This window comes from Bipolaris maydis (genome assembly GCF_028858645.1).
Source record: "Bipolaris maydis strain C4 unplaced genomic scaffold PSV08scaffold_10, whole genome shotgun sequence".
Taxonomy (NCBI): Eukaryota; Fungi; Ascomycota; class Dothideomycetes; order Pleosporales; family Pleosporaceae; genus Bipolaris; species Bipolaris maydis.
The window spans coordinates 625,428-645,331 of NW_027093866.1; the positions used below are offsets into that span (position 1 = coordinate 625,428).

Sequence of the window (19,904 nt, forward strand, 5' to 3'; positions counted from 1 at the left end):
GCGTGCGATCATAGCGGACGCGTTCTTGGAGAGCAAAGCGAGACTAAGATCGAGTAGGAAGCAAAATTGGCGGGGGGAAAGGGGCTCGTTATGTATTGTGGTAGACGCGAGATGCGAAACAGGCACCAGCACGCGTAGATCGGCTAGGAAAGGGGAATAAAAGGGTGTCGTCAATGATGTCGTGTGCAATCGAAGTGAAGATGGAGGCACGAGCTTAATGGTTTCCAGCTACCCGCGCCGCGCTAACGCCGGGAGAGGGCAAAGACGCGTGACGCACCATGGATCTGGCCCTGTGGCCCCACTCTCTGACGCGTACTGATTGGCCCGGTGCCGGAAAAACTGTAGCCCGCGCTTCATCTCAGCCAAGCTCGATCACTTCATCGCCCTGCCTCACCATTATCGCCGACCGCTCCACCTCATCCAAGCTCGTTGCCGTGGTGTCCTGCCTCTCTAAACTAGGTCAGTCTTTCCGTCACTGGTCTGTGCACTTCTTTTGCTCGACCCAATCCTTGCGCAGTACCTGTTCGAGCTGCAAATCAAAATTCGAAGGCAGAAGCTGAGGACTCAGGTTGTTAACAGCAATTAGAAATAGAGGTTCTTTTTCTTCTAGATCCGCGCTTAGTACCCCATACCGCCTGTCAAAATGGTCGACGCGAAGATTCAGTGAGTAAAAGCACGCAAGCTCCAATAGCAAGCTCAGTACTGACACCTCACAGGGAGCTTCTTTCCAAGCCACGCTCCGAGTTAACGTATGTATTCTACTGTACTGTTCAATGGTGCAAAGAGGCTAACGTTTTCTATTCAGGGAATACGAGGTCGCGCAAGTCGAAGAGCATGAGCTCACCACCGGTCCTCTTTCTATTCTTCAGACCGCCGTCCGCTCGCGCACACAGGTGCTGATTTCGTGCCGAAACAACCGCAAGATCCTCGCACGCGTGAAGGCTTTTGACCGCCACTGCAATATGGTTCTCGAGAATGCCAAGGAGATGTGGACTGAGACGCCACGGTTAGCCAACGGTAGCTATGGAAGGAAGGTTAACAAGGATCGCTTCATTTCCAAGCTGTATGTCTGGGATATTGTCACGTTCTGCGCAATGTACTGACTTTGCATAGGTTTCTCCGAGGCGATTCCGTCATCCTTGTCTTGCTCTCATAAGAATCTGGACGCGACCTGGTGTTGAGATGGGAGTGCAAGATGGATGCACGCAATTTAGAGTTCGAATGCATTAAAAGTTATATAATCGACGCCGCGAAGTCGGCGATGACCACCGAACGAATCAAAGAACGATACCCATCAACCTTTACTTCTTCAATCCGTCACTCAGGCCCAGCAGAAGTTCTGCAAGACCGTGCGCACCAGGGTCAGGAACTTCTTGGAACCCTTCGCCTCCAACGTACACCGTCCGCCCCAAGCTCGCTTTCATTCCTTTCGTTCCCTGCGCCCCTCCCTGCGCCGCCGCAGCTGCTTTGTCGACATCTTCTGTCTTGGATAGCATCTCAATGAATGGGTACAAAGCATCCATTAGCGTTCGATCGCCGGGTTTTGCAGGCGTGTATTTGCCAAGTGCTTTGAGGGATGAGTCGAGAGCCTTGGCCCAAATTGCAGGAGTGACGGGTTGAGGGGAAGAAGGCGAATTCTTTCGTAATCCATGGGCTAGTGCATTCAAGAAGATGGCATAAATTGCGCCTGACGTCCCGTCCATTGCTAATTCAACCACTTGAATGATGTTGTTTACGAGGATCAGCAGATCATCTGTTTCTTTTGCCGTTTCGAGCATCTTCAGAATTGCTGTAGGACGTCAGCATCAGGCAACAGTGCACATGTGACCAAGACCCTACCTTCTGCGCCACGTTTGAGTCCGATTCCACAATCGCCATCTCCTACAATCGTATCATATTTGGTGACATCAGGCTCGGCAGCTATCAGTCTGTTGAGTGCAGTTGTCAATACTGACTTCGCTTGGGCGTAATTTACTATTCAACGTCAGTGCATGACCTATGTTGTGTCGTGCAGTACTCACTTCTCAAATCACTAGGCAAGACTTCTTCCTCCTCTACCTTTTCTTCATCTTTCTTTGCTTCTCCACGTCTTGCCCATGTGCTACTACTGATTGCTGCAGCCCAACCACTCGCCTCAGCAGGTGCATCGAGTAGCTCAAGCATTGAAGCGCCTAGTGATTGTGTATCGGCGACTTTGAGTATGCTGATGCTAAAGCCGAGTCCATTCAAACTCGTCATAAAAGTACCGGCTAGTATGCGCACAGGTTTGATTTTGAAGTCATTCGCCAGTTGCTCGACAACCTCGTTCGTGATACCGCTCAACTCGAGCGGACTGACTCCTCCTAGGTTGTTGATCAATAGCACAACCTCGTCCTCTGCTTTTATGGAAGAGAAGCTTCGATCTTTGTCTGCGACATCGAGACAGTGCGAAAGCATGGTTTTCACAAGACCGGGAAGATCGGTGGATTTGCGCTCCGAGCCAGCCTCATTATGAATGCCCATACCGATCTCAACTTGGCCATCTTTCAACTCATCCTCTTCAGGCTCTCGGCGACCTGGTACATGGACATGTGCTAGTGAGGATCCAATTGACACAGTATTGTCGGCGACGAGTTGCGCTACTCGCGTTACATCCTTGAGACTCACTCTGCAAATTGTTAGTGAAACTTCCTTTTCACCATTACTCTGGTCAGCATCGCTCCATACCCTTTTGCTGCAAGCGCTCCAGCAATCTTCTGGACAAGCACGGTTCCGGCGATGCCTCTTCTCCCTACTTTTCCACCCTTGGCCCGCCCTACACCAGCATCGTCACCCACAACCACCATATCGGCCTCGATGCCAGCAGCACGCGCCTTTTCTACGGCCATACCAAAATTCAGCACATCGCCGGTGTAGTTCATTACAATCACGAGGACGCCCTTGTCTTTCTGAACGCGATGCAAGATACACCTTCGTATTTGCTCTGCGCTTGGAGATGCGAATATAGTGCCTGCTACCGCGCCAGAAAGAAGACCTGCGCCAACAAAGGAAGCGAAAGAGGGCTCATGGCCGCTGCCACCACCAGAGACGATGGACACCTGTGACGCGCCATTCTTGCGATATATAATCTTGTTCTCGATGTCGCATTGCACGGATGGATTCGTCTTTGGGATGCTCAGAAGCGCCGTATTGACCAGGTGCGTAGGATCGTGAATAAAATGTTTTGCTGAGTACTGTTAGTTGTTGGCGCGCAATTGCACTATATTCTTGTGTGAATTTGATGCTTTAGTACGTACACGACATGTCTATTTATCTTGATGTCTGAATGGCTTAAATCAATGCGAGACAAAGTGCAGGAAAGACCATACGGTATATGGAGGAAAGAGGAAATCAAGTTTTATTAAGGAATTCTCAACTTCTGGCATCCGATCCGACGACACCGCATCGAGGCGCCCGTCCGGATCGCCTTGTTCTTGTCATTTGACGGGGCGATCTGCGAGGTCCCTCCTGAACGGCCCCGAGAGCCCCAAGTGGGGTTGCGCAAACAAGAATGTGAGGGGTAACTAGGGTTATGGTGGGGTTGTCGGGGTTCTCCCCGATCTCCGACCTGCCGGCAGAGGCAACGGCTTCCTTATTCCGGAATTTCCGAATCCCAGCTCTAGATTCATTTTCTTATTATAAAACTTGTTGAATTGCCCCATCTGCTCCTTCGCACAGCAGACACTCCGGATGCGGATGTGTTTCCTTGTTTTGAATCCGGGCAATCGGAAGCGCTTATTGAAGCTGCTCGACATTGGACTCTAACAGAGCAATCACAGTAGATGTACAACTTGACTTTTTTTATCTCTGTTTGCTACAAAGCATATCAGATCAATTGTCTCAGAAAAGAATGACCGGCCACACCCCAACCTGCCAGGATCGGCCATCAAAAGAATGACGTTGCAGTCAAATTAAAAGGATCTGGGTGAGCATTTACGTCTGCAAGACCCTGCTCTCGAACCCTGAAAAATACGGATTTACTGCCATCTCGGCCATTCATCATAGCTCTGCTACACGTAACGGGTATCGGCATTCTGAGAAGTACAAGCAGTAATTGTTAGATCATCATGTTCAATCATTTGGCACAACCCACGGATCTTGCAATCAGGACACGCTCTTGACGATTTGCTCCCACTGACTGGCTACTTCATAACCTCACAGCCATGGTAACAACACTCTTAGCGAGCCATGCATATTTGCAGGCAAAAACTCCATTGATTCATATCTGTGCTGATTGCACAAAGAGATACGGTGGCAGACTTACAGCCTCTTTGCCAGCAATATGTCCCAAAGCCTCGTCAAAAAACTAACTCGGTCATCCATCACCTTTCGACACGCTACGCGGAACTACACTCAAAATACACACAAAAGTCCACTCTATACTCTGCCATATGAGATTATCCAGTACATCGGCACGTTCCTAGGCTATGCGGACCGTTTTTGCTTCGCACTAACGAGCTATAAATATGCCGATGCCCTTCTCGCCATCTGCGAACCACTGGGCGTCAAGCGACAGCACGTCAAAGATATCAGGAGCAGAATAAGAAGAGACCATTTCTATGGCCACGGCGGCGGTCCCCACAACTGGATAGGACGTAGAATTGGTATGATATTCTGTGTAGAGTGCCGTCTGCCGCATGGGTCTTTTAGGTTTCCAGAGGACACCATAGCACAACCACGACAGTTTCGCAAATGCTTCCGAGCAACCGACGGCCCCTTTTCCGTGTGTCCACACAACGAGTTTACCTACTTGGGAATGACTACACTGTTGCGAAAGAATGCGAAAAAAGCGCGTCAGAACAGATATGGTGACTTTTTCCATTGCCTCGAGTGCTACGAGCTTCCGCATCAAAGACGCGGTCCAGGTCGATGTTTATACCCTCCCACACTATCTCTTGTTCCCGAAACGCAAACAATTGCGTTTCGATCAAAGTTTCTGCTCCTAATGGTACCCTGGGCTGTGCCTGTCTCGGTTCAACAGACGAAAGATGCACTGGCTCTCCTAGACCTCAAGATTTGTCCCCACATGACTGCTTGTGATACAGAAGTAATCGAGCGCATGATTGGAGACCGCCAGGAGATCATGATGGAAGGTCGCTTCGCAAAGCGCGTTAGCATTGAATGTAGCACTTGTCAAACAACATTCAGCATCAAGAGAAGGATCCCGTTCCATGAAGTTGTCGTGGAAGTTGACCGAAGGCTAGGCCAGGTCAAACGGGAGGGCGACCCAATCTGGAGGGCGCATCTACCGAGCAGGAAAACCGGCACTTCTTGATACTGGAGCTATCTGACACCGGCTGCAACTAAAGGTCGTGTAGTTCATCTCCACCAGACCCTCATGAGTCATTAGGCACCTGAGAAAACGTACAATTCAACGTCAGTTGTGTATGATGTGGCGTCAAGGGAGGTGTGGGACTTTTTTTTGTGCGGGCTGGATGGTTCGATGGTTCAGTGTCTCGGGTATTGACTCTAGTGCTGGCAGCTGAATGCAAGGGACTGGACTAGCGGGACTACGTAGCGCTATTGAAGACTGCCCTTCGATTTCTGAGTACAGAAGCGCCTTTGCTAGTGTAAACAAGACAAATCGGGGCTGCTTCGTATCTATTAGTTTGCATTAATATCTTTGAACCCGTGTCCCTGACTTGTCTGCAAATGGCCTGTTTTTGGGGCGTTTTAAGCCGTGAAGCAGTAGTCTCCAGGCCGCAAGTTTTCGAAAAAAAAAAAGCTCAGCAGATATGTCGTATCCAGGGCTTAATCCGAATGGACCCTTGTCCAGAAGCATCGAGCCAGAAGAATGGTGGTATATGAGGAATGGCAAGGCAGTCTTCCTCTTACCGATGCCAACATCACGACACGCAGTCAAGAGTCGCGAGTATTAAACAACAAATAGTATAGCACCGCGCATGTGGCTAAAGCAACAGAATACAAGACATTCAGGGAAACCCACATGTCTACCATACTAACCAAATCCCGAGAACACCCGTTTGTGACGGTTGCAAAAAACACTCTTGTTTCCCCCCAGTCCTACTACTAACAATCAACCTCGGTTACTTTGCATCCACCCCACGCAATCATCTTTCCATCACAACAAAGCCCGATCAGCAACTGCCTTTCTCTCCACGGCGAGGCTGGCAAGCGCGGGCAGTCCGTTCGCTAATCCCCCCTTTCAAGAAAAACCCTCTCCAAAATAAACTTTCGGGTAAACTACTAGTAGTAAACAAACCTCCCCCCGCAAGTGTGTGTGTGCAAACAAAATAAGGCCCGGCGCCCCCCATCATGGGGCACTTCTAGACCTTCGCGTATCAGCCACGCCCTTTGTTTCCAGAAGGAGTTTAAATCAGTACAACTAAAAAAAGGGGGGTTTGTGGGAGAATGTTTCTGGGGAGTGAGGCTGTAAGTAGAGAGACATGATCCCGTTGCGGAAAGCGAAAACATGGGGCCTTATGACGTGTCTTTTCGAGGAATAGTAGGACATAGCGTAGGATGGTTGGCGCTATTGTTTTTTTCATCCCACTGGAAAGGAATCTGGGGGGAGCTTCAGTGGGTAAAGTAAAGTGAAATATGTAACTATGAGCCCTGACATCCGGTGAATTAGCAAAAACAAGTCATGGGTCCCGAAGGGGGGGCGTGTGGCGCTTCATAGCTACGCGCGTGAGAGAAGGGAAAGGGCGCTTTTATTCGGTCGCGTGTCGTGAATACCAGCTAGTGTATTTCCAAGTAGCGCTACTAGTAGTAACTGAAATTGATTTTCAGCTCTACATACCTCTTCTTCGTTAGGAAACCGGCTTGTTACCCCGCCCGAATCGTGATTAGGGCGTTTTTTTCCCTTTTCCCAAGGACCCTTGCGGAATGAATTCCCCACTTTCCCAATTAATTGAGGGGAACAGGAAATCGCGGGTCCTTTTCCTTCATGTTCCTTGGGTGGTCACGCGGATAAGGTGGAGTTTTTTTTGTGCTTTAAATCGGATTTGGGGAAGGGGACAAAAAAAGCCACCCGATACAAAACTCGTCTGTCCTGTTTACCGTAACGCCACTTGCTGGGCGAGAAGTTCGGATTTTTTTGTGGGTGCTATTATTGTCTGTTCCCTGACTTGAGTGAAATCCTTGTTCTTTGTTATATAGGAGTGCTGGTACGCGCCCCCATCATGTCGTCGTCGTCGTCGTCGTCACCGCCATTGTCGTCATCGATAACTACCACTACCACTACTCCTGTCGCAATGGCATATCCTGGTACCGCACACAAGTACTCCAAACGCCGAGTTGCATTCGAGCACTCATACCTTAATCCGTTTGCTGATGCGCCAAATACCATTCTCTGGGTAGGTGGTCTGGGCGACGGCCTTCTCACCGTCCCTTATCCATCCGAAATCGCGAAATCGCTTCCGGATAATTGGGTCATAGCAGAGGTTCTGCTCGGCTCATCTTACCGCGGCTGGGGCACTAGCTCTCTCTCGCGCGACGCCCGCGAGCTGGCGGAATGTGTCTCGTATTTCAAGCAGTTGCGACCAGGCAAGAAGATTGTTGTCATGGGTCATTCGACCGGGTGTCAAGATATAATGGAGTATCTTGTCGGAAAGGGAAAAGAGAAGCGCGAGGCACTCGATGGTGTTATTCTCCAGGGTGGAGTCAGCGACCGTGAGGCATGGGAAGATTTCGCAAAGGAAGGAGAGAAAAAGGAGGCGTTGGAGCAAGCTATTAAGCAAACTAAAGAATTGATCGATGCAGGCAAGGGAAAAGAGATTTTGTCAACAGAGGACAATGTCGTATTGAAAGAGATGGGAGGACCCCTCAGCGCATACCGCGCGTATTCGCTGCTTGCAAAGGGCGGCGACGACGATTACTTCTCCAGTGATCTTTCAGACGAGCAGCTTACCAAGACCTTTGGCAGGATTCCCAGAACCACACCAGTATGCTTCTTACTCGGCTCTGAGGACCCATACATCCCTGCTTCGGTCGATAGAGAGGCATTACTAGAGCGATGGACGAAGATAATGCGGGGAAGAGGCCGCATTGTCGATGATGTGGATGGTGGTGTTATCCCTGGTGCGCACCATAATCTCGAAGACGACCCCGAACATGTTGTTGAAGATTTGGTGCAGAGAGTTTGTAGCTTTGTTACTGGACTTGAAGAAAGCCGAGCGTGGAAAAATGCTGGATCGCATTTGTAATTTGCATTCGACTATTTGTCTTGTCTTCACTCCGGACTGCGCGCAGGTGCTTCCACGTTTGCTTACCAGGGCTGAAGACATATTCAAAACACTGTCTTTCTGAGATGGATGGGGCTAGCGCGACTCAAGCCCTACATATGGATGGCCACTGGAAGTCTGCCATCCAGCAGCAAGCAGTGTCATTTTTACCCAAGCTAGGCCCAAAGCCAAGGAGACCGAACTTGTCAAGTGGTGAGCACTCATTTAGAGATATTTCCGTAGCTGCTGTATGAGCAAAGGGGCTCAGAGTATGAGAGCTACGAAATCGATTCTGGTGGTTGGAAAATCTATGAAGGGGGTCAAGAAAGACGTGTTGCGTATGGAATAGGCAGTGTGCAGTGGTGTGTTAGAGAGCTCTCTCGCATGGGGAGTTAGCCAAGTGTTGATGATTTCCAAGAGATTAGAAAATCAAGTAATGTATAGCATCAAAACACGATATTAATTCATTTTGTCGTGTCAAAGTTCAAACACCAGTCAAGACAAAAAACCTAGTCTCGCTCAATCTTTATGTCTTGAATTATTGCATTCTACTTGAGGCACACCTACGTGGCCCTCCGTCAGCAAATTGTTATACAAGCCCCAATACAGGCCAAATATTTTTTGACACCCCTTTCCTGGACCCTCTAATGACAAACCAAGCAGGTAACAAAGAAGCGAACTAACGCCACCCGAGCTGACCAAAAGACAGAAAAAGCGCCCGCGCAATGCATAGTCCGGTGACCCGAGGGCGGTTGCTTAAGGCGGACAATGTCATTTCCACTTTGCTCGCTTCTAAACCCTCGCAACACCTTCTGCTGCCGCCCCTTCTTCGAACCTCGCCTGGACAACCCAATGCTCGCCAAACTTGATCCCCTTGCCACCACTGATACCAGCATTACGCCAGGGCTTGTTTACACCAATGTCCACGATCCAGATGAGCCATTTCGGATCGCGTCCAGCACCGTGCTGGAGCGCCTTCAACAGCCCCGTTCGTGGTGCACCAAGACAAACAATATACTTTGCACGGACTTCGAGAGGCTCGCCTTCGAGGATGGATACTTCACCAGTGGATCCACCCACACCTGATGGGGTTTCCACGGCTAGACAGGCAGCGCGGGACTTGTTCGCCCAGCCTACGATACTCAGGACAACGCGCTGATCTTCGTCGCCCAGAGCCTCAAATTCCTTGTGGCGACCGAGTAAAGCGTCGATAATCAGTTCAGGTGGTGCTTGTAGGCGCTTGAGAGCTTCTTCAGTATCTTTCCATGCACGAACTGAACCACCGAATTTTCGGAACATATCAACTTGCCGCCGTATGTCCTTATCCCAATCGGCATTGCGCTCGAAACCAAGAAGTGCAACCATGACCTTTGGTCCACGCTGAGCGAGCTGTCGTGCTGCTGCTATGGCTCGTGCTCCACCACGGTGATTGCCTGCGAGAACGACTATGACAGGATTGGCATTAGGATTGTCGCGCGCCAGTCTTCTACCACCGGGATTGATCGCTGTGAGGGCGACTTCAGCAATACCTCTTCCTGAATTTTCTGCAATAAGCTCTTCAGTCAGACCAAACTCTACTTCGGCAGTCTCTTCAACCGCCAACATGCCTCCTGGTGTGATAGCAAAGCATTTGCGGTTATTCGGGACCAGACGCAGACAACCTTTTGCTGCATTAGACTCAGCGGGTGAGTCTGGAGGCGTAGCGGTGCGGCCAGGCCTGGGACTACCAGTGGCGTGTGAGGAAGCATAGGGCCGATTGATGAATGAACGGTTACCTCGTGGAAGCACCCCTGAGCCCATTACGTCCATGTCGGCTTGAACACTGCTGCCTTGTCGTGTGGGTGCTCGTTTGATAGAAGCTCTTGACATTGCCCGCCTGGAGTTTCGTCCGCTGCCAAAATCCGATTCCTCTTCAGAACTTGTGTTGGTTGTGCTTTTCAGCTTTCGATCCAGCACATTTTCTGAAGGATGCAAGTTTTTTCCACCATGTGTTCCAGGCCTCGCTAGACGGTTGAAGCTGACTAGGCGATCCTCGTCTGCTGTTGTATCTTCATTCCTAATCTGATTGAATACAGTGCGCTTGTCGAACTTGGAGAGATTACTCTGGAAATCGAAGTCGGGCAGGTCTTGGATGTCGGTCGCGTCCTCGGTAGCCCAACCGTTGGTAGCATTAAGAGCTTGCTGCCGTTTCGTCTTACGATTCGAGGCGTTCGCTGCTGCGATACCAACCCTCCCACCAATAACCCCAGGTGTCCTGGTCTGTGGTTCCTCGGCAGCCTGTAGCATGGGCGTATTCCTCCAACCATTGCCTTTGCTATTGCTAGTTAGCTTATGTAGGTCCGGTAATCGAGTTGCCACCTCTGTATCAAAGAAGCGCACATACCTTTTCTTGATGCCACCAGCAGATTGGAAGTCAACCCCGTTCTTTCTCTCTTGAGCCGCAACTTCCTTCTTACGAGACTTGCCTCCCCTCCGAGTCTTCTTACCACCGTCATCGTTCTTCTGAGGGCTCACATCATCCATAGGCTTGCCTGTTCTTGTCTTGCTGATGCTTGCTCTACGCGGCGCGATTCTGGCAGTCCTTGTCTCATTATCTGCTTCTTCCGCATCTGCAATGTCCAGCGACGAGAAAGGCCCTTCCAGTGTTGCTGCGCTTGGCTTCCGAACATTTTGATGCTTCACCTGACTGATAGACGAAGACGTGGGTTTGGGCAGAGGCGCAGCGCTCGCGCCAACCACAGCCGTGATTGGTGTGGCGGGAGCTTCCTGGGGTGGTGCTGCAGCAAGCTGACTCGAAGAGATTGTAGTATTGGTGCGCTTCCCCATACTCAGGATCGCAGGATCGACGAATGGCGCAGCCTGGACCGAGTGGGAAATAGACTGGCGTGAGCCGTTGCGTGCATTCATGGAATGGTCATCGTGCGGTATGGATGATGGCTGGCTGACAAGGTGCGGCATTTCCTGGGCAGCATTTGCTCGGACATTTTGGACATGGCTCTGGGGGTATTGCGCGTATGTCGGGGGTTCGGATGGCGGCTGTGGAGGTTGCGGAGGAGCGGGCGCAGAGGCATTGACCTTGATATCAGCAATCATATGCCCTTCGACGGTGTATGAAGGAAGACGATGGCCGGAGCTTGGGAAGAACACTGTCAAGGGTGAGTATGTCTGCCGCGACTACAAGCGGTTTGTAAACATACCATCATGGAGAGTCAAGGTGGCCGTCTGCTGGTCAACACCGCTCACGACACCTAGCAAGACAGCCCCAGGAGGATTCCGAAGCGTCACTGCGACCGAGAGTCCGACAAAGCCCGTAGCCATGGTTGCAAATGGGACGCACGAGGCTGTCCCAAAGTTCTGCCTTGGGTGGTTGCTAAACGAAGCGGAACTTCGCAAAGCACAGCGATCGAGCACTGATGCGTTCCAGTGACGTGAGCCTATCGGGCGGGATGTGAGCGTCGAGAACCTCGAAGGGGCTTCTAGGGCGTATTGACAAGAGGGCGACCCCCGGATTGGAAGGGTGGAGGTGGAGGGTACAAGTCGCGCGCATGCACTGCCGTTGTTCCTACTTTCCTACCCGACTTCACTGTTTCGCCGATCGGGCTAAGCCGCTAATTCAGCCACAGGGAAGCCACCCAAACGGTTGCTGACGTAAGATGGCACGTCTTCACATGTGGCAAATGTAGTAGCCCTAATATAAACATATGCAGTGCACGGCGATCCGGTTGCAAATGCAGCCAACGTTGTTATTTTAGGATTCCAAAAGGATTATTAAGCTCATGCCATTCGCCAAGTCCAAATCAAATCCAGGGTATCCACACGCCTTTTCCCCACCTCTCTCATTACTCTTGTGTCTTCAGATCCTTATCAAGTCCGCGTTGTTTTCAGCATCAACAATGTGAGCCGGCAGGGCATGTCCCTGAACCCTAAATAAGCTCCCATGCGGCTACACCACCAAACTTACACGAGTACCCTTGCTTATTGTTCCATGTATCAATGCTCATGCCCCGAGCGTCTTGACCATTAAATTCGGTGATCGCATTGACTGCAATCTTTTGACCTGGTACACCGAGCTCGACCCGAGGAACGTCGAGCCACCAAGTATGCCCGTCTGTATTGAACGGCTTGTAATCTGGCTTGCGGCCATCTCTTCCCGCAATGCTCAGGAGCATGATATAAGGCGGTCCTTTGCCATGGCGCGCATTGTCCCAGTGGGGGCAGACGGTCGAGAACTGAAATCGAATCACTGCTGGTGCATAGGGGTCGTTGGCTTTGATCTGTGCTTGCGAAGGCTCAAATGTTCGCTCGCCCAAGCCGTGCTCCTTAAAAGCGTCGCCATATACCTGTACGCGGCCGCCTTGATCATCTCGCATGAATTCTTCATAGGAGATGATGCGCCCATCATTGCGCAATTGTTGAGAAGAGTCCCCAGGGAAGTGTCGCAACCCAAATTCGTCGTTATCCATAGTGAACTGGCGCGCATTGAATGACCTTACATACCTATAGCCAAGTCAGTAAATTACCAAGTGAAGTCACTGCTCAGGAAACGTACCCTTCGCCACGCATCTGGCAACCAATATGTCCAGCTCCCCAGCATGGGTCAACAAGCTTCCATTCTCCGTTGTCGATCTTCACAGCGTTCCAAGCATGCGTGGATTCATAGGGTGGTACGGCCTGTCCAGGCTCTAGTGGTGTATAGCCGAAACCCTTGCAGGCGCCAGAACAGACTATGGCCTCGAGACCTGCTTTTAGAGCCAGAGCAGCGAATAGGCCAGCATAGCCCTCACACACTGCGAGGCCAGAGGCGATGGTCTTCTCTGGAGTAGTTGGGGAAACAGTACCGTTGAAGAACGAGTGGACGTCATAGTCAACGTTGTGGTGTAGCCAGGTGAAAATGACCCGTGCTTTATCGGTTGGCGAAGGAAATTGGGAGCAGAGTTGATGAGCTAGCCAGCCAACATCAGAGGAAGGGAGTTGGGTGCGTGGAAACTGCGCAGCATGATTGTCCGGAGCAGAGAAGTCCCGACATTTCAGGCAGCCCCCAACAGCACCTGGCTTCGGCTTCGAGGCCATGATCGCCTCCAGATTGGGTCTGGAAGACATTGGGATAGGCGGGGGTACTTTTGGTGGGGGCGTAGACTTGGATGTGACTGCCGGTGGTCGGGTTGAGGGCACGGGGGGAGGAGAAGGCGCCTTATTGTTGAAACCCATTTCCAATGCAGATCGCTGGGGAGGACGTTGTGGTGGTGGCGGCGCAACCGCTCTGTTTGCTCGCGGCGCATCGTTGGACGCCTGCCTCTGTGGCAGGACTGGGGCGGGCTGAGGTGATCGTTCGCGAAGGATTGATTGTCGGGCAGGCAAAGGTGGGCGGGCTGGTACGTCTACGTACAATTACAGTCAGCATCTTTCCTACTTGATGTATCTATCGATGTTTTGTGGTATGATCTGCCAATGGCTCACTTGCAACTCATGGACAGCATGCGTGCACACGCTCATGTCTGCTTGCTGGTCTACTATGCTTACCTGGAGTCTTGACCTGCGGCGGGAGGGCTCGCGCGGGAACATAATCACGTTTACTTTTCATTGCATTCAGAATGGTGTTGCTCTGCTTAGAGTCTTCGGAAGTCCTTTTTGGTGGCAGTGGGGGCAGTTTCGTTGGGTCGAATGCAGGAGCCCTGACTTTGTGCAGCGTGCCAGTGCTTCCATTACTGTGTGAGGCGCCATATGTCTTCACCGAGCCCAATGACAAGGTCGAAACACTGGAAGCGATTGTAGAAATAGAGTCGGAAGACTCGCGCCTCCGTACGCTCGACTCGGAGGACTTGCGAGGAGGTAGTGTTGGCGTCTGTCGAGGCGTGCTGCCATTGCGCGGGGGCAGCCGGGGAGGCAGTGCAGGGGAGACCTTTGGGCTTGCAGTCTCGTTTGCTACTGCAGGCTGGTTGCCGAGTTGTCGCGCAGACGTGGGCGCATTGCTGAGGACTGGCGGGTTGTTGACCGTCTGGCGTGAGTAGGCTGGTGGCCGCGCGCTGGGTGGGGGAGGAGGAGGCGCCTTCTTCTTGGTGGTGGCTGCATCGAAGACATAGGACGGCTTCGCACCGGGAACAGGTGTATGGACCTCTTCAAGGTTCAGTGCTGCGATCCGCGACTTGATGGAGCCCTCGGCCATGGCGCTCGCGTTCTGTGGGGTTGGCCGGAGCGGAACCGGTTTAGCTGTGGCTGGTGACGAAGAGTCGATTGATTGAGCAGCACTCAATCGTGAACCGTCGCCTTGCCGCGTGGCTGCGCAACTTGGTTGGGAAAACTCGGCGCAACAGAGCAGGTAAAAGGTAGACGGGAGAGAGGGATTATAGCACAAACGAGTGACTGGGCGGCTGGACGCACAATACGAGTGACAGGAGAACGCCTTACGTACGGATGGCTAGTGGTATTGATTGCAGGCAGCACAGCCTCCGACCCTACTAGCTCCCGCTGATCCCTGTAGTAACTCACTCCTCATGCCTCGTCCCCCTGGGCCCGTTCCTGTCTGTCCGTCCAAGCACAAGGCTGGCAGCAGTCTGACGCTGTCTTGGTCAGCCATGGCCCGACGTTGCCCTTGGGTATCAGGCTGACAGCAAAGGCACCTTGGTCGTCGCAGCAACCATGTGCTTGTAGCATGCGCTCATGAGGCGTGACGTTTCCAGGGTAGATGCACCGATGCAGTGTGACCCAAAACAAATCTTCGCCATGTGCCGCACATGTACCGATGGACTTGATCCACTTTGTTTCTAAGAGCTCCATTGAATATAATTGACAAATGACGCTACTTTGTCAAACAACGTTATCAAGTAGTATGTAGGAGAACATTCGCCAAAGCGAACCAGTATGGACAGTCAAAACAAACCCATTCCCCCAGCCAGCCCAAATCCTCTACCCAACCAGTGCCTCCCATCGGTCCAGTACAATCTAGCCCTGTAACACCGTGACAATCTCCAGTCCCGCCTCTCTCCATCGACGCCCAACTGTACACGCAGTGCGCAAAAAGACACTTTTTGACTTGCTGAGAAGGAGCGGAACGGGATGGCGCTAAGAATACCACCCAACCAGACAGTGCAAACACTCGCTATCCAAAACACCAGAGACGGACAAGAAGAAAAAAAGAGTGGGGGTGCTGTAGGATACAGTAATGACAATATGTTGGGAGTAGCACCACAAAGTGGCACAACGTGGAATGTAAGGATTGGTAGCAAGCAATCTTTGCTTGGGTTTTATAGATCAACAGACTGATCTTCGCAAGATAGTGTCTACCTCTTGCGCTTCTTGCTCTTGTCCAGTGACGTGCTTAAAACATGGGGGCCATCCACAGCCATGTTGTACTCGTATGCTGGCGGCGGCGCCATTGAGACTGCAGATGGGGCCGAATTCTTCTTGACGGAGACGCCCATGTGGCGTCCATAGCGGCCCTTCCGGCCGTTGCCTTCGTCTTCACTGACGCATCCGTCGGCACCAATGCCAGCGTCTTTGCAGCGCTGGCAGGGGCGCTGGCGATCACAGCCCTTCTTACTCTTGCGGCAGCGTTGGCACCGCGGCTTGCTTGAGAGATCCTCCTCGTCAACAGCGAGCTGATGCTGGAAATTGATTGATGCATTCGAGGCTTTGCGTGACTGCGATGGAAGAGATGATGGCGACATGGGGGCAGCCTTGTTGATACCATTCGTCTTGCTCTTGCTCTTAGACATGGCTCGAGACTTGCTAGGCTTGCCAGACTTGCTCGAAATGGAACGAGCTTTGATGATACCTGCCTGCACGCGCTGATTGTTGTGCTCATCCGCCATCATCTCATCACTGACGCCCTTGAAGGAGCCGTCTCGTTCGTCCTCATAGTCCTCGCCACTGCTGTCGGCGTCATCGTAGACACGAGTCATATCATGAAGTCCACGAGACATGTTGTATGGGAGGGGTGGCAGCTCGGCCTCGTCCTCACTGCCATCAGCACTCTCGTCACTCGAAGATGCTGCGTCAGCCTTTCCGCTGAAGGCATCATCAAGCGTTGAAGTCGAGGTACGACCATGAGTAGAAAAGTTGGACGCATCGCCCAAACGCATGAGCTGACGAGCAACATCTTCATCAGAGATGACACTGATGCTTGTAAGAGTGGTATCAGGCGTGGGGAGCATTCCACTACTGCCAGAGTAGCGGTAGTAAGAATGCTGTCCCGAGCCCCGCGCACGAGACTTGTTACCCTGCGCCGGACCACTCGATGCCGAGTAGGGCGTGACCAATCCTTGCATGTACGAACTGTCACCTTGACCATAGCTTTGCGGTGATGGCAGCGGGTGTGAGTATGAGAATGTCTGCTGGTTGACAGAGTATGGCGAGCCAGCAGTATTACCACTGATGCGTCGCTGAGGAGATGCGGATGACAAAGAAGTGGTCATGGGTACCTGGGGGGGGACGAAAAGTGGCAGCTCCTATGGAAGGGATGGGTGTCAGACTATTGCACGATGCACTCTCCTATCCAAGGTACTTACCGAGCTGTCAAACTTTGCACGCTTTCGACGCCCACCTTCGACAATATTGTCGACACTGATCTCAGCACTGGCGAGTGGCTCCTTTCTCGAGCGGCGCGAGCTGGTAACTGAGCCATGCTCGCCCTCGCTGTCGCTGTAGTCGTCGCCATTCGCCTCAGCGAAGCTGTCATGTGAGCTGTTTCCGCGGCTCTTTGTGGAGGGGCGCATGCGCTTGCTGATTGAAGCACTTCTGCGGCCACGACTTGGGTGTGGAGAATGGCTTTGGCGAGCATGGCGAGACCCCGCTCTTGTGCCTGTTTGATTGTGCTGGTGAGGCGGGAGCATCTGGAAGGCCTCCTCAAGGTGAGGGCGAGGGCGGCGGGGTGAGACAGTCGTCTGTCGAGGATCAGGAGAGTACTCATCTGCATCCAGGCTTTCTGGAGAGACTCGGACATAGACAGTCATGCCATGTTCGAAGTTCTCGAACCGCGCGATGAGCGTATTGCCGTGGCGGTCTTCGAAGATGACACCACGGCGCTCATACAGGCCGTAGAAGTTCTTCACTGTTGTAATGATGGAGTCTGTTGTATCGTGTGGGTAGATGTCTACCCGCATTGGTAGTCGTGCTTTGTGGGCTGGGGATTGGGGGAGTAGCAGCTCGAAGCTGACGTGCTTCTTGGGCATCTGCTTGGTGGGCGACAGGGAGTCATGCGCCGAACCAGTCTCAGTGCTTGGGTAGACGTCCATCATGCTCGCGTCTTCCCTCTGGGGCGCCATGTCGTAGCCAGCCGCCGAGTGCATGGCCTCGTGATGTCGACCCGCTATGAGGTCTTCGACCTCAGGGAAGCGTTGTGCGCCAGCAATCCGAGGCTCAGCAAGCATGTTGGAAACTTGCATTACCAATGATCCTTGTGTTATCCGCGTATTCCAAAGCCTCTAGAATGAGAGGTTTGGTTGTATGTGTGTGTGGTAGGGGGCGCACCAAGCCTGCCGGTGTCGCAAGAGCTTGGGATGAATGGGCGGTCGTGGAAGGATAAGTAGGCGCGGTGTCTGGATAGTATGGTGTTAGCCGACGGTTCTTTTTTCGCTTTGATGGCATCCGAAATGGGCGTTGTCCTGTTCTGTAGAGTGTGTGTCGGGCTGGAGGCCGTTGGGGGGTCGTCACCGCTGCCCAGTGACGGTCTCCAGGGAGGATAGCGCGAGAGGCCCAGGGGCCGCGTCGCGACGAGGTGTAGATGCCAACCTGGTCGCAAGGCGCCATGAGGAGCTATACATACCGGCAGTGGGTTCAAGGAGCGCAGAAAGGTAGTGGAGACGCTTCGATGCGATCCCGTGTGTCGCCGCTGGATGGCAGCGTCAGGTCAGCGGCCGGAATGCGCAGACCAAGATTGGAGCGATCTGGATGCCAGATCGCGAGCCCAGATGAATGAGATGCTTGATGAGAAGGTTGGAGACTTACGAGAAGGTGGTGGTTGTGGACTGCCACCGAGATGCGTTGGAGGTGGGTTGAGCAATGGCACCGAAGCGAAGCACTTAAGGACCACCCCGACTAGGACCGCTCAAAGGTCACGACGCACTTTCCAGACGCGCCTCAAACCACAAATTGACGGTCGCCTTTGCAATAAAAGCTTTTTAGAATACAACTCGTAGGAGCAAAATGGCATCAAAAGCACAGCGCATACTCCCCTCCAAAGCATATGCGATTGCGCCTCAGTTGGTGACTAGTATATACACTACTAGGGATGACAGGCCACCCTTAGCCACGCAAGTGGGCTACGACCGCATTGAAACGGATTAACACATCATCTGTCTTGGTCCTATCTAGAGCCTGTCTGTCGAGGGCGAAACATAAGATGCCCCCCCCCCCCCCTCCCCGGCGCCAGCTATGCGCCCAATCGCGACATGATCCTAGAGTGCATGCCACAGGACAAGTCAGTCGCTTGTGGGATGCCAGAGCACTTAGGGCAACGTCTTCCTGCTGCCAGACACTAGATGGCATGGTATATGGCCAGCAGGCCGATACGCTGCGTTGTTGGCTTGTATACAGGCGTCTGTTCCATGTGAATAAAGGACCGGCTCAACTTCAGCACCCTGATATCCTCGGGCGCTACACTGAGCCCTTTGGGGTCCAGCAATGGTGTACTCTGGGTCGCCTCTTGCACAGAATTATGGTTGGAATGCTAGAGAAGGGTGTCGGTCCCCGCTGTGGGTGAAGCGCTGTGGATTCGTTGCCAGCTGTTGCCGGGCGTCTATTGGAGAGATCGCCATGCGACAATCAATGCCACACACACCTGCTTGTCTAGAGCCATTTGGTAGGCAATTGTCCCTGAATGAGTCGCCGCCAGCAGCTACAAAGGCTCGTGCGACTTGTGAATTACGCGACCCTAGAATTATGTCTACGTCTGTTCCCAAAATCGACTGATGATCTCCGACCCACACAATAGTATGACGATACAACTAGTAGCGCGAGATCCCGTAATCAGCCCGCGCATAGTCGTCGCACCCGCTTCCGAGCACAAGGACCTGTCCAAAGCACTGCGCTGCCGTTTGTTATCTCTGTTGCCAAAATTCCCGACCCTGCATGTGCCCGAGCGATCATGGCGGAAGCACCTGCGTAGCGCGGCATGCGACTTCGCAAATCCGTGGCCAAAAGCTCGGACGGCCGCTCTAAACTAATGAGGGGTCAATGAACAACTGTAGGGCTCCCGCTTTTGGCGCAACGAAGTTTTGGTAGGGATCCACGTCGCAGACCTTTCGAAAAGACGTTGTGCGCATCGTTGGCTCCATGCGATCTCGCTACGGATGCCATCGGTCCACATCACTTTGTCGGTGAAGCTCTCGGCCTTGAGTGGCTGCGGCGGGGACAAAGTAAAGGAAACATGCGCCCAACAACATGCGGGACGCATGCCTTTCACCGTCTGCCAAACGCAAAACGTGCTTGCTTATTCTCTGGAGCAACGGGGCCGCACCAAAGGCAAGTGTAGGCTGCAGTTTGAAATTTGGTGGCAGTGCGCTGATCGATAGGCTGTGGGCACCGGCCAGCGGGTCGTTTCTGCAGGTTCCAGACCGGCGCAGTTGTCGCAACCACATCCGAGGCCGTCCATGGCCGTGGGGTAGTGAGCACTCATGTTGTTGTTGACCATTGAACTGGTAAACACTGTGTTTCAGAGAAAGGCCGTCAGTTCAGGGAACTGCACGTGATTTCGCGTCCTGGAAT

The 19,904-nt window shown here is 52.5% G+C and overlaps 6 protein-coding genes across 6 annotated transcripts; 3 read left to right on the plus strand and 3 right to left on the minus strand.

Annotated features, from left to right (window-relative positions):
• The first annotated feature begins 407 nt into the window (after positions 1-407).
• Positions 408-1,486, plus strand: PSV08DRAFT_312957 (uncharacterized protein). The gene is made up of 5 exons (XM_014227889.2): positions 408-459; positions 580-663; positions 717-749; positions 806-1,063; positions 1,114-1,486. The coding sequence occupies exons 2-5, from the start codon at positions 644-646 to the stop codon at positions 1,154-1,156; spliced, it is 354 nt and encodes a 117-aa protein (XP_014083364.1). The 5' UTR covers positions 408-459; positions 580-643; the 3' UTR covers positions 1,157-1,486.
• On the minus strand, positions 1,086-3,282 carry PSV08DRAFT_363746 (Dak1 domain-containing protein; the record flags this gene model as incomplete). Its single annotated transcript, XM_066093054.1, has 5 exons — positions 1,086-1,789; positions 1,840-1,974; positions 2,022-2,647; positions 2,707-3,205; positions 3,276-3,282. The coding sequence occupies 5 exons, from the start codon at positions 3,280-3,282 to the stop codon at positions 1,302-1,304; spliced, it is 1,755 nt and encodes a 584-aa protein (XP_065948784.1). The 3' UTR covers positions 1,086-1,301.
• A 1,018-nt stretch (positions 3,283-4,300) lies between these two features.
• Positions 4,301-5,293, plus strand: PSV08DRAFT_353371 (uncharacterized protein; the record flags this gene model as incomplete). The annotated part of the gene is made up of 1 exon (XM_066092860.1): positions 4,301-5,293. The coding sequence occupies one exon, from the start codon at positions 4,301-4,303 to the stop codon at positions 5,291-5,293; it is 993 nt and encodes a 330-aa protein (XP_065948785.1).
• A 1,942-nt stretch (positions 5,294-7,235) lies between these two features.
• PSV08DRAFT_372475 (uncharacterized protein) lies at positions 7,236-8,186 on the plus strand (the record flags this gene model as incomplete). Its single annotated transcript, XM_014227887.1, has 1 exon — positions 7,236-8,186. One exon carries the CDS (start codon positions 7,236-7,238, stop codon positions 8,184-8,186), a length of 951 nt encoding a protein of 316 aa, XP_014083362.1.
• Positions 8,187-8,996: 810 nt separating this feature from the next.
• Positions 8,997-14,367, minus strand: PSV08DRAFT_183791 (YjeF-related protein N-terminus-domain-containing protein; the record flags this gene model as incomplete). The annotated part of the gene is made up of 5 exons (XM_014227885.2): positions 8,997-11,350; positions 11,402-11,562; positions 12,174-12,701; positions 12,754-13,582; positions 13,725-14,367. 5 exons carry the CDS (start codon positions 14,365-14,367, stop codon positions 8,997-8,999), a joined length of 4,515 nt encoding a protein of 1,504 aa, XP_014083360.2.
• A 1,107-nt stretch (positions 14,368-15,474) lies between these two features.
• PSV08DRAFT_205799 (uncharacterized protein) lies at positions 15,475-17,569 on the minus strand (the record flags this gene model as incomplete). Its single annotated transcript, XM_014227884.2, has 2 exons — positions 15,475-16,621; positions 16,709-17,569. The coding sequence occupies 2 exons, from the start codon at positions 17,567-17,569 to the stop codon at positions 15,482-15,484; spliced, it is 2,001 nt and encodes a 666-aa protein (XP_014083359.1). The 3' UTR covers positions 15,475-15,481.
• Between the last annotated feature and the right edge of the window lie 2,335 nt (positions 17,570-19,904).